This window comes from Carassius carassius, chromosome 42, assembly GCF_963082965.1.
Source record: "Carassius carassius chromosome 42, fCarCar2.1, whole genome shotgun sequence".
Taxonomy (NCBI): Eukaryota; Metazoa; Chordata; class Actinopteri; order Cypriniformes; family Cyprinidae; genus Carassius; species Carassius carassius.
In genome coordinates this window covers 22518064-22534841 of record NC_081796.1, presented here as the reverse complement: position 1 = coordinate 22534841, position 16778 = coordinate 22518064, and the positions used below count along the sequence as shown (strand labels likewise).

The 16778-nt window shown below is 36.5% G+C and overlaps 1 protein-coding gene across 2 annotated transcripts; it reads left to right on the top strand.

Moving 5' to 3' along the window:
• Positions 1 to 5752: 5752 nt before the first annotated feature.
• On the top strand, positions 5753 to 16737 carry LOC132124219 (cyclic nucleotide-gated cation channel beta-3-like). 2 transcript variants are annotated; one of them, XM_059535136.1, is made up of 19 exons: positions 5753 to 5876; positions 6060 to 6290; positions 7160 to 7214; positions 7483 to 7624; positions 11576 to 11736; positions 11865 to 12197; positions 12288 to 12496; positions 12595 to 12645; positions 12739 to 12825; positions 12941 to 13005; positions 13364 to 13486; positions 14097 to 14238; positions 15225 to 15384; positions 15464 to 15561; positions 15651 to 15734; positions 15805 to 15923; positions 16009 to 16161; positions 16255 to 16408; positions 16566 to 16737. In XM_059535136.1, the coding sequence occupies exons 2-19, from the start codon at positions 6183 to 6185 to the stop codon at positions 16590 to 16592; spliced, it is 2271 nt and encodes a 756-aa protein (XP_059391119.1). In that variant the 5' UTR covers positions 5753 to 5876; positions 6060 to 6182; the 3' UTR covers positions 16593 to 16737. The 2 variants fall into 2 exon arrangements, with proteins under 2 accessions (XP_059391119.1, XP_059391118.1); XM_059535135.1 differs by having other exon boundaries at positions 5754 to 5876; positions 7477 to 7624.
• The last annotated feature ends 41 nt before the right edge of the window (positions 16738 to 16778 follow it).

The window sequence follows — 16778 nt, the reverse complement described above, 5'->3', positions numbered from 1 at the left end:
TACTGGAGTAATGATGCTGAAAATTCAGCTTTGCATCACAGGAAAAACACTAATTTAAAAATGTATTAAAATGGAAAACAGATATTTTAAATTAATATTTCATAATATTATATATATTTTTATTATTATTAAATAAATTAAGCCTGGGTGAGAATAATAGACACAGTTTTAAAACACAAAAATCTTACCAACCACAAACTTTTGAATGATAGTGTAAAATAAGAGGAATCTGTGCCATACACAGATTAGTGAGCAAAATATTATAGAGGCTTGGGGGTGAGTTTTCTCCATGGAACATATAAAAGTCTAGTTCATATTAATTTTTCACACCAACCGTGCTCTAATCCTGCTCTGAAATATCTCCATATCCTCTTTCCTGTGTCTCTGGTGTCTACCTGTCCTACAAATCTCAAGTACAACCAATAAAAAACAGATGCATTATCCCTGGGAAGTTCAGTGGATGAATGAGGGAGATTATATCACAAGGAACGATATCCAAACACCTACAAGCAACATATAACAGCAGGAAATAATATTTGGAGATTTCTGTCCCACAGTCATGTGAGCTTCAGAAAGCTACATTGTTCTCGCTCTCTCTCTCTTTCTCAATAATGAACTGTGACAGCAAGAAAGTGAAATAGGGCCTATCGATATGAATTAAGATAACACTGTAAGATATTGGCAGAGAGGGCAGCAGATTAGTCCCATTCTCTATTATGCTCTTAATGAAGTGTTACCAGATGTCATTCAACACTGTTGAATAAAATCAAAGCTTTCATAATGTTTTTGTTTTTTTTGACATTTTGAGAATTCACTGTTGAATCAACATTGAATTCTCAAAATGTCAAAAAAAAAAACTTTTTAGGAAAGCTTTGATTTTACTTTGCCACAATTTTCATATGGTTTAAACGAATTAAAATTGTGTTCCATCAAATATTAACCAAAGAAATTCTGGGATGCATGTAGTCCTGAGCAGAAATAAGTCATGATTGTTTGACATTCTGAAAAGGTGTTACACTGCCCTCTGTTGGTAGATGGAAACACTAGATGTTGAGAAGTCGGTCATGTTATAAATTACAAACAGTGTTGGTCTAATAATAATAACTGGTTGAGAGAGAATGAATGACGTCAACAGACTTGATACATTCCACAATTCTCATTAGCGTAACGCATGTGGATGTTTTTAATTCTCATCCTTAATTCAGTAATGAGACTTGTCATGTCTGGACACTTTTATAAATTATAATTAGCATAAATACAATACATTTAAAACAAATACTATCATGAAACCTTACCATTTAAAATACATATTTTGTTTCACATTATCAAAATGTGCTAATTTAAAGGGGTCATATGATGTGATTTAAATTGTTCTTTTCTCTTTGGAGTGTTACAAGCTCTTGCATGAAGAAGATCTGTAAAGTTGCAAAGACTAAAGTTTCAAATCTAAAGAGATATTCTTTATCAAAGTTAAGACTCTGCCACACCCACCTAAAATGGCTCATTCAAACATGCCTCACATGTCTATGTCACTATGTGGAAATATTTGCGTAATGTCGCCCAAATGTTCACGCAAAGAAAGAAGACGTGGTTTCAGTAACTGCAGTTAGACGAAAGCAAAAGCACTTTATTTGGTACTTTACATTTATTTAGAAAAGATGAAGCTCGCAATTACGGAAAGGGGCGTTACATTTATAAAGACTGCTTGTGGTGTTTGGCCAATCACAATACACTGGGTCAGTTGGCCAATCAGAGCAGACTGCGCTGGTCAGAAGGAGGGACTTTGTAGAAAACAATGCATTTAAGAGAGGCGGGGCATAGAGGACCTACAATAATGTACAGTATTTAAAAAATAATGTTTTTTTATTTTTTATTAAAGCATGTCAACATATTCTGTTACACCAAATACACAAAATAATGATCTTTAAAAAAAGCATCATATGACCCCTTTAAATGAGCTTTTGAGTCTGAAATGTGACCTTTTTCACATATTTAATTAGATTCATCCCAACATATTCAAATCATGCCTGTAAATGTGAGTTTTATGTCAGTGATTTTGTATCATCAATATGTCCAGAGGGTCTTTAAACTACCCACAAAGAACACTTAGTCATACTTACAATTTCTTAAGGACTTTGATCACATGATTTATGAGTGATTCCTGAGCCTGTTTTCCATATGGCTGATGTCTGCTGACCTCCTGGATGGACTCATTTACTCTCAACTTCACTGGAGGTTGGCTGCCAAGAGGAATAGAGAAGATCAGATGATTCTCATAAAGTTTATATCCATCATTTGCCAGTTCCAAAGTTTGTGTTGTTGAACCAGAATGCAATAAATGAAGATATTCATGATGAAATGCAGTTTATCACTTTTGGACCACGAGAACTAAAAAGATTAAAAGTTAAATTATACTATAAGTGATTGCATGACAAGACTTCAAACATCCAAACTGAGTATCTGTAACTAAAGAAAATATCTTAAAGGAACAGTTCTCACAAAAATTTAAATTTGCTGAACAGTCAGGTCACCCAAGATGTAGATGATTTTTTTTATTCATAAGAACAGGTTTGGAGGAATTAAGCAACTAAGCATCACTTGCTCACTAATGGATCCTCTGCAGTGAATGGGTGCCATCAGAATGAGAGTCCAAACAGCTGATAAAACATCACAATAATCCACAAATATTTGACACAAATCCAGGACTCATATTTTAGCTGGAAGCAACAGTTTAAAGTTAAAAATGACTTGATGGATTTGTTGTTTACACACAAAAGATTTTCACTTCACAAGTGGATTATTGTGATGTTTTTATCAGCTGTTTGGACTCTGTTTCTGACGGCACCCATTCACTGCAGAGGATCGATTGGTGAGCAAGTGATGTAATGCTAAATTTCTATAAATCTGTTCAGATGAAAAAACAAACTCATCTACATCTAGGATGGCCTTAGGGTGAGTAAATGTCAGCAAATTTTTGGGGGGGTGAACTGTTCCTTTAAGAAACGAATGTATTTAAACATCTAATAAAACTTCTGCCTAAATGTTTGAATTTAGTTTTGTAGACAAATCTAAATTATCCTCATAAATACACTTTTTTCATATTTTAAAATATAGCCTAAGGCATATACTGTTTTTTTCAAATATAAGACATAATTTCCATGCCTAAACTGGTGTGAATTCATAGTTTTAATAACCTTATTATTATTAAATGGCGGGAAAGTAATAATAAAGAATGAGTATGTGTGTCCAGACTTTTGATTGATAGTTTATCTGAAAAGCACAGCCACATTTAGCAGTGCATTTAATCAGAATTACCTTAACTACAGTCCTTAAGTTGATTAACAAGATAATCACTCACTATTTTTCATTTTAACCAATCCTTAAATAACCCTTCTTTGTGAGCACTATTCAAGAAACCCGATTCCAACTGGGAGCAGATCTATTTTCCAGCCAATTAGAGCCATGACTCATATGCCACTACCCACAAGAACATTAATTTTTTGCTGCTCCAGCAAGCTGTTGAGAGGACTGTAAACATTACTCAGAACATCTCTGAGTGGAACTACAGTGGGATTGAAATGACTGACAGGTCCTCAGCTTCTGCATCACACCCCTGCAGGAGTGCGGCCCACGTATCTTTTATTATAAAGCACTTCCTGTTGGTGACTTTCACTCAACAAGATACGACTTTCCAAAAAAGGAACAAGGGCAATTTTTAGAATAATGACGCAGGTTTGACGTAAGGGCTAAAACAGCTCTATTACACTCAGTACAGTACATTTTTGATCATTTGTTTATTCCTAAAAGGGTAAAAACTAGCAATATTGCAAATGGATACTGACGTAGAAGCCTTATAATGAATATAGTGATTATGCATTGAAAACAACATCTGCCCCTGACTTCAATGCAAAACGTACTTTTTCTTTACTTAGTGAAAGTTTTAACTAGTGGTCTGATCCCATAATACACACCATGATTACTAATTAGTATTGTGCATAATTTTTTAAGTATTAAAGAAATAGTTACACACATCCAAGTCTTGAGTTGTATTTTGGGTAAAGAAGACTGAGGGCATAGGAATATTCCTCGATAAAGTTTCATTAATCTTTTATGGGCCTCATCAGAACTGATACTGTGAGAAGAGAAGCAAAACATTTAAATTTTTTTAATTTCCATCTCGTTTTTAAAATGGTATATTAAAACAAGTTCAACAAGTTCAAAAGCAACTGAAACATTCAGGAATAATAACAAAAATTTTGGTCTCTTTTATCTGGACTGTGCAGATATAATTGCCATGTTGTCATTTACAAAAGTGAGCCGACACAACATAAACAATAAATGATTTGTACAATACAACTGACTCCTGACATTATTAAACATTTTTATTTAATATTTATTTGTACCTGAACGTCGGTATGGGAGCATGGTAGTTTGACGTGTCACTGCATTAATTAGAAACATAAGGGTTCATTGTAACGTGAGATATCAGGTGATATATTATATTGTATTTCTGTAAATATCACGCATTGCACCTTTAAGAAGTTAACGCGGTACAAGTTGGCCAACAGGTAACAGTAAGCAAGAAGTGAATATTGAGTAACTTAAATTTTAGACATAATATTTCCAGTTAGTTTGTCATCACTGGCTAAAATACTTCCAAACTAGTCTGAAGTGGAACTGACCGTCAAGCATCCTGTGTTTGAAGGAATCCAATGAGTGAATGACTCACTGTTTTGTTTCAAAATTAATCAGTGTTTTTGAACTATTTGGCTGATTGTTTTTTGTGATTATTGACTCCTACAAGCATATATATATATATAAAACTGTATTCAGATACAGCAGGGGTGCCAAACACTATTCCGGGCCGGAGCACTAAGGGCCGGAGCCCCGCAGAGGTTAGATTCAACCCTATTAAAAACACCTGATCTAATTAATCAAGTCTTTCAGGCTTATTTGAAAACTACATGGCATGTGTGTTGGAGCAATTTGGAACAAAACTGTGCAGGACTCCAGGAATTGAGTTTGACACCCCTGTCTGAGATACAGTATAGACCTATATATATCAGAGGTTCTCAGCTCTGGCCCTCGAGATCCACTTTCGCTGTGGTTTAGCTCCAACCTTGACCAAACTCACCTGCCTGTAACTTTCTTTGATTAGCTTGTTCTGGTATGTTGAAGCTTAACTCTGCGGGAAAGTGGACCTCCAGGGCCACCGTTGAGAACCCCTGCAGTATATAAACACACATCAAGGTTATTATTGTTAACTACAACTATTAAAATATTTTGTATTATAAATTGTAATATAAAATATAAATATATGATTAAAATAATCTCAAATTAAAATAAAAATTGAAAAATATAAAAATAAAAGCTAATTTTAAAATATTAATTAGCCCTAACCTTATAATGGCCAATAACAAATAAGGATTACCAATGACTCATGAGCACATCCTTAAATAATAAAAGATAAAGAGCTATTCTACTCTTTCCTGACTCATTTTAACCACTGAAACAACAAATACAATATTAATGGCTCCGTCCTGAATTTTAAAAGAGAAAGAATAAAGAGATGGAAGGCCGGTAAGATCAAAGACATCTTTTCTTCTTGTTGTTAGCCTCGTCTGTTCGCTGTGAAACCACAACAGTAAATCCCCCCAGCTGGACTAAAAGCTTATGAGGTTTAATTAAGTAAGTGGTCAACCGCTCTATACTTGCCAAACTAATCCAGCACAGCTCACAGGTCCACCAGTGAAATCTGTTCAGAGCTTGAAGACAGTTTGCTGCTATTCTCTGAACTGTATGGAGATTTAGAAAGGCATGGAAACACACTGTGAATCAAACTACATATGTTTATGGTTTATACTGACCAGAAACAGGTACTTTGACTCATTTTGCTAATATATTTTTCTAACTTCTTAAAACGATAAAATATATAGTTGTACAACAATGACATATTAAAGTATATATCAAATCTGTGGCTCTGGGTGTGAACTCACTCTGCAGTTGACAGACACTGTGATGTATTGTGGCCTGAATTCACTTCTGAGGTCTGTTTACAGATGGGTATTAGAGGTCTAAAAGTGCTAATTGCATCAGGCAGCAACATTGGCCGGACTGGAGCCGTGGTCACACAAGAAGGAGAAACACAACAGATCTTCTCAGACGCTGCCTGCCACTGAGCCATGTTCAGCAAGCTGAAGAAGATCCTCTGGGGTCCAAGTGTGGGTCCCACCCCGGCCTCCGCCTCTAGGTCGGCCCCTGCACCAACTCCTGCTCCGGCCCCTGCCAAGGTAGGTACTAATGCACTTTATGAAGATTTCTGCTTTTTATCTCATGCACAGGTAACCGATTAACAATGTTTTGCTAATACCATATAAAATGTTGTTAACATTTCAGCTATCATTTTAAATATGGGATTAAAAATTTTGCTTAAAAATAATGATAAATGCTTTGAATTATTTATTATATGAATAAATGTTTCATACAACATAGTGTAGTATGTTTAATGTGTATATAGTTTTAGATACACAATGTGTATGTGTATATAGTATATACTAAATAGTACTTAATATTCTAAATAATATGAAACATTTATCATTATTTTGTCTGTTATTTTAGTTTCATTGACATACTATTATAGTTTTATTTAATATTTGAATATTTGTTTCAGTTTTCGTTTTCGTTTTCGTTTTTTTTTGTAATTTGGTCATGTTTTATTATTATTTATTGTTTTTTTGTATGTTAATAAAGTCTAAATATGTCTACAATGTATATTTTTTTATTTCAGTTTTATTTTTAGTTAGTGTGTGTGTACGTGAGTGTGTGTGTGTGTGTGTGTGTGTGTATATATATATATATATATATATATATATATATATATATATATATATATATATATACTTTATATATAAAGTAATTATTGTAATCATTATTGAAAATTCTATATATTTTGCTTCACTTTATAAACATTTTTGGTATTGCTTTCATCTCAAAAACCATGTGAAGAATATAAAAATTTAAAAGTTATAACTTAAAGACTGAAATAGACAACTTAGCTCATCAATCTATAAATAATAGAAGCCACCGTGCGTCATCTATGAGAATGTTTTTCTAACTGCAAAAGTGCTCTGGGATAATGATTAATCTCTGCACCCGGCAGGAAGAAAAACCTGCAGACAAGGAAAATGAAGGCAAGAAAGATGATGAAGCCCCTGGTAAGTCATCTGTTATCATTGTAATTATCCACTAAATGATCTCATCATTCATTTCGCAAGCACCTGTGGAAGATATTTTCCAGATGAGAGGCATTTGAAATAATTCTTACAGTCTGTGACAGGTTGCTTGCAGTAGTGTTTTTTATGGGTTCAGTAGCATGAGTGGTGGTCAGTGAGCTGCTGCAGTGGTCGCTTGTCCATCTGTTCCCCCGAATCTTTCTTCAGTTGTTTCAAAAGTTTTAAATATCTTTTTTCTTCATAGCCTCAGCACCGGTTTCAGCACCAGCTCCAGAACCAGCAGCACCAGCCACAAAACCAGAACCAGCGGCCCCGTCTGCAGCACCAGAACCAGCCTCCAAACCAGAGGAGAAACCTGCAGACCCAGCCAATGGCCAGCCTCCTACCGAAGGGTAAACTATATACCAGAAGCATCCTTACCTGACAGATCATGTTGCAGTTTGGTGTGAACTTATTTAGATGTATGACAGCAAACGAATAAACAGGGTTGATTCTAATTTCACGATAACTTTAAATTGTTGTTTGTGCTATGATAGTGCCAAGAGAAAGTCTTGATGTCCTAAGTGCAGGACTGTCGTACCTCTATTGGGCCTCGCTCCTGGCCTGCATTGTATGTGGTTTATGTCTAAATTGTATTGCTGTTTTATTATTTAGCACCCCATGTTCGCACAGAGCATCGCACCCCTCTTACGACGCTCTTAAGATGCTTTAATTAATCAAGGCTACTCATCTAGACTCTCATTGTCTTGGAAAGGACTCACAGTAAGTGACAGAACAGCATGTGAGTCAGTCATCAGTGCGAACACTGTACGTTAGATCCAAGAGTGTGCAGCAGAGACCTGAAGATTATGAGACCAGGAGCTGAGAGGAGATTACAAGATTTACAGTGCATTTGATATAAGAAGATCTCTAGAGCTGCTTAAGTTTAGAAAACAAAAATAAAGCTGACAGCAAAAGTGAAGAAGAATGCCACAGTGGTTTAATGATGGATATGATCCTCAAAATATATCTACATTCACTGGAGCAGAATCTAATTGAGGGTGATGTGTATGTTTTTTTTGTTGTTGTTGTTTTGATAAGACAGACCTTCTGTTTCTTTGAAAGATATTGCTAAAGATAAAGAACATGCTAATTTAATCATAATCCAAATTAATTTCCGCGCTATTTATCTTTGAGGCGTCTACTCGGTTTGGCTGCTTCATCTTTGTCCAATCACAGTAGCTGTAACAGCGTCGCTATAGCAACGTCGTCACTATCTACCGATCATATCTTCTGGGCCAGGCGGGCAGGCGAACGGGCATTCTCACCATTTGCGAGCAGTGCAAATATCGATAACTGACCTTTTTTTCTTTTTTCTTTTTTGCTGACTGAAAGTGAAAATGGCGTGCTCAAATTTGGCCGTTGATAAGAAAAGAAAAGTTGATTTTGAAAACCGCGAGTTTGAGTGAGTGGACAGAAAAATATGCATTCGTGCTCCCCGCGGGAAGCAGAAAACCAATGTGCTTAATCTGCACCGAGACGGTAGCAATCATTAAAAGTGGTAACGTAAAACGCCATTATGAAACCAAGCATGCACATTTTGAACAAAATTACCCTCAGAACTCAGAGGTAAGGACCATAAAATTAAACCAGCTGAAATCATCCTATGAAGCTACAAGCAGTGTAATAGTTAGATCAGCCACACAACAGGAGCGGGCAACGGAAGCCTCACTAAGAGTAGCATGGGTCCTGGGAAAACACAAGAAATCCTTCTCTGATGCTGAAATAGTCAAGGAGTGTATGAGTGAAGTGGTGACTGCTCTGTTTTAAGGCACTCAAAAGGATGAAATAATCCAGAAAATAAGCCAAATACCCTGTTCTGATTCCACTGCTGCAAGACGAACTGAAATACTTGCTGATGATTTGCTTGAACAACTTAGCTTTGCTATTAAAAAAGCCAAATTCATTTCCTTGGCTGTGGATGAATCCACAGACAACACAGACAATGCACAAATCATGGTCTTTGTCAGATTTTTTGATGAAGAAAAGGGAGGATTTCATGAAGATGTTTTGGGTCTCACAAACCTCCAAGGACACACAAGAGGGGATGACATTTATGAAGCAGTGACACAGATGCTTAGAGATAGAGAGATAGACTTGAAGCATGTTGTTTCCATTGCTACTGATGGTGCACCATGTATGATTGGGAGAGAGAGGGGATTGGTGTCACGCTTGAGAGCTCACCACCCTGACCTCATGGCATACCACTGCATAAGATGGTTTTATGTGCCAGCCTTGGAGAAAAGTATTCAGAAGTAATGACAACAGTCATGAAACTTGTCAACTATCTAAGAGCATCCTCTGCTCTTCAACATCGTTTGTTGCGCTCATTTTTAATAGAGGTGAATGCAAAATTTGATGATTTGCTCCTTCACAACAATGTCCGGTGGCTTAGTAAAGGCAAGGTACTGGAGCGATTTTGGGCACTGCGGAAAGAGCTGGAGACATTTCTATTGAATCAGAAGAGTGCAAAGGCCAAACCGTTTGTGGATTTCATGAAGAATGAAGAAGACATGGAAGTTGTTGCTTTTCTAACCGACATTACTTCCCATCTCAATGACCTTAATATAAAGCTCCAGGGCAAAAACACCACAGTGTGTGACCTCATGTCAGCTGTCCGTGCTTTCCAGAGGAAGCTGGAGGTCTTCAAATGTGACTTACAGCAGGACCTGCTTCACTTTCCAAGACTTTTGGATCAGACTGCAGGAAAACATCATCATCACAAATATGCTGAATTCCTGGAAAAGCTGATTAAAAATTTCCAAACTCGCTTTGAAGATTTCCCTCTGGCAAAACAAGTCTTGTTGTGCATTGAAAACCCATTTCTTGTCAAAAATGTTGCAGAATTCTCAACTGAAGTCACGAAAGTCTTCCAATGGGCCAATGCTGCTTCTCTGCAAACAGAGCTAATTGAGCTCCAAGAAAACCTAGCACTGCAGGAATCTCACTGTGACCCTGTCACCTTCTGGACGAAGATGGTTACCGCAGCAGGTGTTCCTCAGCTGCAGAAGATGGCCCTTCAGATTCTCACAATGTTTCCCTCAACATACTGCTGTGAATCTGCCTTTTCAACCATGAACATGGTGAAAAATGCTTACCGCAGCACACTCACCAATGAACACTTACATCAGTGCCTCCGCCTGGCCCTAACACCTTTTATGCCCAAGTTTAAACAACTGGTGGCACAAAGAAAGTGTCACCTTTCACACTAAAAGTTCTACCATGTAATTTTTTTCGTGAATAGTTCAAAAGTTTTGGGGAATGCCTTTTTTTTGTTGGAGTTCTGTATTTGGAATTTGACGGTCACCTTTGTGGACCTCGGACTGAACGGAAAATTGGTAAGTGGACCTTTCAAGTTTATATTTGAGTACCCCTGCACTAGGTCTTCACTTACACTTGTAATGTGCCATCATGACCAGCAGAGGTCAGCATATATAAGGACAACTCAGCTCAACAGTTTCAGCTCTTGTAAAAGTAACTAAAGGACAAAAAGGTAAACTCTCTCAGCATTTGTGTCATACTGCCAGTCATCACAAGTAATTTAAACAAATTATTTTGTATGAACTGAAAAAAGTCCAGTGAATAGCCTACCTTCAGCAGCGTAAAAATACCTACTTAAAAGCATATACGTGGTAGAATGAAATGAATGTGATTTAAATGTCTCATTATAAGCGCAAGGGTGCTAAAATGAGAGTTTCTGGAAGCTGAGGATTTCAAATGTCATTTTATTGTGATATATATTTAGGGATGGGACGATAACCGGTTTTATCGATAACCGTGATAAAATGTGCTGAAGGTTAGTAATATCGTTTAAAAATGAATTATCATTAAAACCGTGTTTGATTATCGCGGTTTTAATAACTCGCTATTAAATCATGTCCAGCCAGCAACAGTCTGACGCAAGCGCAGCGCACAATGTTTTTTTGTTTTTTTTTCGAGAAGGAATGGCGAAAGTCAGTGACTTTTCTATGCTTTTCTATGCTTCTACACTTTTCATTGTAAGGAAGGAAATGCCACAGAATTTAATCTTTCTTTAAATTAAGTGCATAGAGTTGCTTGTTTTATTAGTTGTTTGTTGATTATTAAATATAAAACTTGCTGAAATGTTTTCAGTGTGAGCATCAACTATTTTTGAACACTTTTATCTCGTTTCAACAAAACCGTGATAATATTGATAATCGTGATAATTTTAGTCACTATAATCGTGATATTAAATTTTCATACCATCCCATCCCTATATATATTATTATATATGTTTAATTTATTGATTTCACCTTGTGTTATTCTCTTTCTGTTTGTTATAGTGAGGAGGCCCCTTCCCCTAAGTCCCGGCCCATTGTGATAAGCAAGCATTTTGATGCTCATCTCATCGAGATTGTTCAGCAGTACCGGCAACGGACTGAACAGTGTAAAGAAAAAGTCATTGACCCCTATGCATCCTCTCCAGAGTTCAGTCCTCCTGTCAGTGAGTACAAATCAATCCAATTAATGATTAAGGACAGCTGAAATAATAATGTAATAATATGACAGGTAGTAGCCGCATGACAGTCTCGAGTAAGAGGTGACTTAAAAAGTGTTTTTTGTTTGTTCCAGCACCCGTCTTCAGAAAAGAAGACTACTTGAAGTTGGTGGAGGAGAGGAAGCGAAAAGAAGAGGAGGACAGGAAAAGAAAAGAGGAGGAGGAGAAGAAAAAGAAAGAAGAGGCGGAGAGAAAAAAGAAAGAGGAGGAGGAGAAGAAGAAGAAAGAAGAAGAGGAGAAGAAAAAAGACAAGCCTGAGGAAAAAAGGGAGGAGAAAAAAGATGACAAGGCAGCCAAAGAGCTGTCCATCTGCCCAAAAATGAAATGCACCTGTGTAGATTTTCTGCTGAAGCCCTTCGAGAACAGAGTGGACAAAAGTCTGGGCACCTCCATCGATCCTTTCACAGGTTACATGCTAATATGTTAACATCTGAATATGCAGGCATAAGATTACCACGTTTCTATATTTTCTTCTCTTTTCTTGTGCTTTTTACCAGACCGCAAGTACATTGCTTGGCTAAGCTTGGTGACCATTGCCTTCAACTATAACCTGTGGTTTATACCAGTCCGTATGGCCTTCCCATATCACGACCCAGCGGTCATTCCATTGTGGTTCACCTTGGACATCATTGCTGACATCGTCTATGTCATCGACATAATTGTTTTCCAGCCACGACTGCAGTTCTGTAAAGGGGGAGACATCATTGTAAGAAAAAAAAGAACAAAGTTGATTGATAGTTTATTTTAGTTATATTAATGAATACTATTAATAAGTACTTCCAATTTTTTATCTATTTCTTTCAGTATGACAGAGTTGTGATTAAAAAGAAATATCGAGGATCATCAAAGTTTCAGGTACTGCAGATATTTCAGTTGACTTTCACCATCCAAAAAGTATTTTTTTTTTCTCCTAATCGAAAGCCATGGAATTTTTTTTTGTGCTTTCAGAATGATATCCTATCTGTTCTGCCTTCGGACCTGTTATATTTCCTGTTTGGATTCAAGTCCGTTTTCAGGATCAATCGTTTGATGAAGGTAATGAACACTGCAGTTTCACGTTTGGCGTGATTGGCTATGAGATGCATAATCATTCATGATCTGATTTTATTTTCCTTAACCTTGTCTTGTTTATGTTTGCTACTGTCTGAAGTCTGAAGCATTTTTTGAGTTCAGTGACCGTCTTGAAGGAATCATGACCAAAGCGTACATCTGGAGGTATGTAACAAAATCTTATGAATTGACCTGGCTAACATGGTTCTATCAGGGATGAAAAAAAAAAAGGAAATTTATGAATTGACAACCTTTCAATTCATGAGTTGGAACCTCACAGGAATTTAAATGATGTTTGGCTTCATTTTGAAGACTTTGGGCAAATTTCTTTTGAACTTGAAGTTTTTTTTACTTGATTGCTTTGTAATACTGCATGCTTTAATTCAAATTCAGCATTCCTGTTTGCTACCTAGAATTCAAGATTTCAAAGACAGGATTAAAAGTTTGATGGTCTCTATTTGGGACCGGACCCTTGTTATAAATCATCGTAACCATAAATCTCTCTCTTTTTTTTTTTTTAAAGAGTAATTCGTACTATTGGTTACCTGATGTTTATTCTTCATCTCAACGCATGTCTTTACTACGTGGCATCTGAGTACCAGGGGATCGGCAAAACCAAATGGGTCTACAGCGGACAAGGCAGCGCGTATGTAATTCCATCCACACTTCGGATTCACTCAGATTTGATTATTTTTGTAAAGGTGAAGTATACCATTTCCGCACCATTGGCAAAACAGAATTGGAATGAAGTTGCTATGTAATATTATTTTTTCCCATTCACAATTCATGTGAATGCTAAATTATTTTGCAATAATTGCAGGTTGAGGGATTTTTTTTTTTTCCACATTCTCATAGCTACCTGAGGTGTTTCTTCTATGCAGAGAAATCCCTCCTGATGATCGCAGAACTTCCTTTCCCCGAGACCATGTTCGGTCAGATCTTTCAGATGACCAACTATTTTTTTGGTGCCCTATTTTTGTCCATCATTCTTGGCCAGGTAGACATTTTGTCACCAAAGCTTTTGTCTCTAAAGCTTATGCTCCTGAAGCGCTTGGTGTTTTTTTGGCTCAGTTTTGAATTTTTTTTTTTCTTCACTTGGGTTTCTTGCTTGGCCTTGGCTTTGCTCAGTGGTTCGATGTCTGCGGTTTTGATGCTGTAATATGCTTGAATCTTTAATATGGACTCATACTGTATATGACTGCAAGATGTTTTTATTTTTTACATGCTAAATTTTACTGTCTCTTTCTCTTTCCCAGGTATTTGCGCAGTTACTATTTTGCCGTGCGGACTTTGATCAACATTGGTGGTCTCCCTGAGCCTCACACAGTTTTTGAAATCACCTTTCAGTTAGCAAACTTTTTTGTTGGTGTCTTTGTCTTCTCAAGTTTGATTGGACAGGTACACGATCTGATGATGTAAACATCATGAGCTCCACCCCTAATCCCAGGCAGCCAATCGTATCATAGTCCGCATCCAGTTCCGTCAGGAACCATGCTGATTTATTGTTATGGCGCTCCTATTGTTTAAGTACAGTAGATAGGATGTGCCACTGCTTTACCAGATGTTACAGATGATATTGAGATAATTAATTAATATTTTTATTTTCATTTATGTAGCCTATATTGGAAATATTATTGTGTAGGCTGATTTATGCTATTTTTACATTTAAATTACCTTTACTATCATCTAACGCTTGCTTATAGTTATAGTATCTTTAATTTATTTTTGTTGTTTTTTTTATTTATTCATAAAAGTAGTATTGTAATATCATCCATTTGTCAGTTATCAACCATAGCATAAAAATAATTATTGGTTTATCAGTATTGGACATAATTTTGATATTGGAGCAAAAAACAAACAAACAAAAAAAACAGCAGTAACACTAGTAAATTTACAACAATGTTAAATGTAATCTTTAATAAATCCCAAAATAAATATACATTTTTCATGCTGTACATTAAAATGATTTATTTAAGTTTTCAGTGTTTTATTTTGAATTTATTTAGACAAAGTAGTATATGATTTTAGTTTTGTACATTTTTCAGTTATTGGCCACAAAATTGAAATTATTATCAATTTAGCAATATTTTAATTTTAATAATGGTGCAAAATAAAAAAAAGGTAATTCTTATAATAATAATAATAATTTTTATTACAATGCTAAATGGAATCTTTAATGAATATCAAAATTAATATACATTTTCTTGCTGTACAATATAATATTGTGATGCCTAAATTCACTTGTACCATTTAAGTTGTTAGTATTATGTCATTTAAAAAGTACAGAATTTTATAGTATAGTATATTAGTATAGAATCAGCCATTTATCATTTATTGGTTCTAACATGAAAATATTAATAGATATTTCATCTTTGACGTTACAGATGAGAGATGTCATTGGAGCAGCTACTGCCAGCCAGACCTACTTCCGTGCATCTATGGATGCATGTGTGGAATACATGGTCTCAAACCACATCCCCAAGCTGGTTCAAACCAGAGTGCGCACCTGGTACAACTACACATGGGACTCCCAGGGCATGCTGGGTAAAATCTAAGTTTACATGTAACAAAGATTGGAAATGAATAGCAGGGTCCTGCTGATTAAAGTTTGGCTTCTCCTCAGACGAGTCCGAGCTTCTGGAACAGATGCCTTTGGTGATGAGAACAGCCATCGCTGTGGACATCAACCTAGCAACTTTCCAAAAGATCGACCTCTTTAAGGTGGGTTTGATTTTAGGAAGGAAACAGATTGTGATGAGCTGCACATGGTCAGTTGGTTGATGCTTCTGTGGGGTTTTTTTTCATCGCAGGGCTGTGACAACCAGATGCTTGTGGACATGTTATTGAGGCTAAAGTCCATTGTGTATTTGCCTGGAGACTTTGTATGCAAGAAGGTGAGTTATATTGGCTTTTATTTATAGACACCAAGCACATCACATCTTCCCTCTTCTGTTTTTTCCACAGGGTGACATTGGAAAAGAAATGTACATCATTAAGGCCGGAGCGGTGCAGGTCATTGGTGGGCCGGACAATAAGATTGTGTTTGTGACTTTGAAGGCAGGCTGTGTGTTTGGAGAGATCAGGTGAGCTATCGAAATGAGAAGCTGCCTTTATAGCGACACGTCATGAATGTGACATTTCCACTTTTGTGTTTATAATCGACCCCAGTTTGCTACAGTCTTCAGCCAATGGAGGAAACAGAAGAACTGCTAATGTAGCTGCTCATGGATTCGCCAACCTCTTCGTACTGGATAAGAAAGATCTCAATGACATCCTGATTCACTACCCAGAGTCTCAGAAGGTGCTGGCCAGGAAGGGACGGTGAGTCAGAGGTTCACGGTCGTGCAACATACTCTTTAAGAATAGATTTTAAATGCAGTAGCTACAATAAGAGATGATTCATTCCATGTTCAGGAAACTGATGAAGGCCAAAGGCAAAACTGCTCCTGTCAAAGACGAAGGAGAAAAGAAGAAGGGATTGGCAATGTTCGGGCAAAAACCACCCACTCCGAAAATGTTACGTGCTTTTGGAGGCTTTGGGAAAGGAGGATTACTGGATAAACTCAGGGTGTGTGATGATCTGATGAGTGGTATAATGGTGCAAACACACATGCAATGCACTATATGTCTGGAAGTGGATTTGACAAAGATAAAAACACCAACAACTCTTAGTTTTTATACAAATAGTTGAAATCTGAACTAATAACATGTCTCTTTTCTTGCAGGCTCAAGCAGCAGAAAAAAATAATTGAAAAATTACATCCGCCCATTCATCCATCATTTATACCATCCATTAAACATTCCATTATCCCTCCCTCCATTCATCTGTCCATTTTACCATCGATCCTTACATCTATCCATCCATCCATTTGTAAATAAAGTAAAATATTTAATATATACAGTTTCATTGTTTTCTTTATTAATTGCATCGCAATAAT

What these genes read in the sequence shown, in the direction of transcription:
- LOC132124219 (XM_059535135.1), top strand. Translation starts at nt 6,183, where the DNA reads ATGTTCAGCAAGCTGAAGAAGATCCTCTGGGGTCCAAGTGTGGGTCCC. An exon ending in CTCCATCGATCCTTTCACAG is followed by an intron (nt 12,198 to 12,287) that starts GTTACATGCTAA and finishes GCTTTTTACCAG; the next exon opens with ACCGCAAGTACATTGCTTGG. An exon ending in GGACTCCCAGGGCATGCTGG is followed by an intron (nt 15,385 to 15,463) that starts GTAAAATCTAAG and finishes GCTTCTCCTCAG; the next exon opens with ACGAGTCCGAGCTTCTGGAA.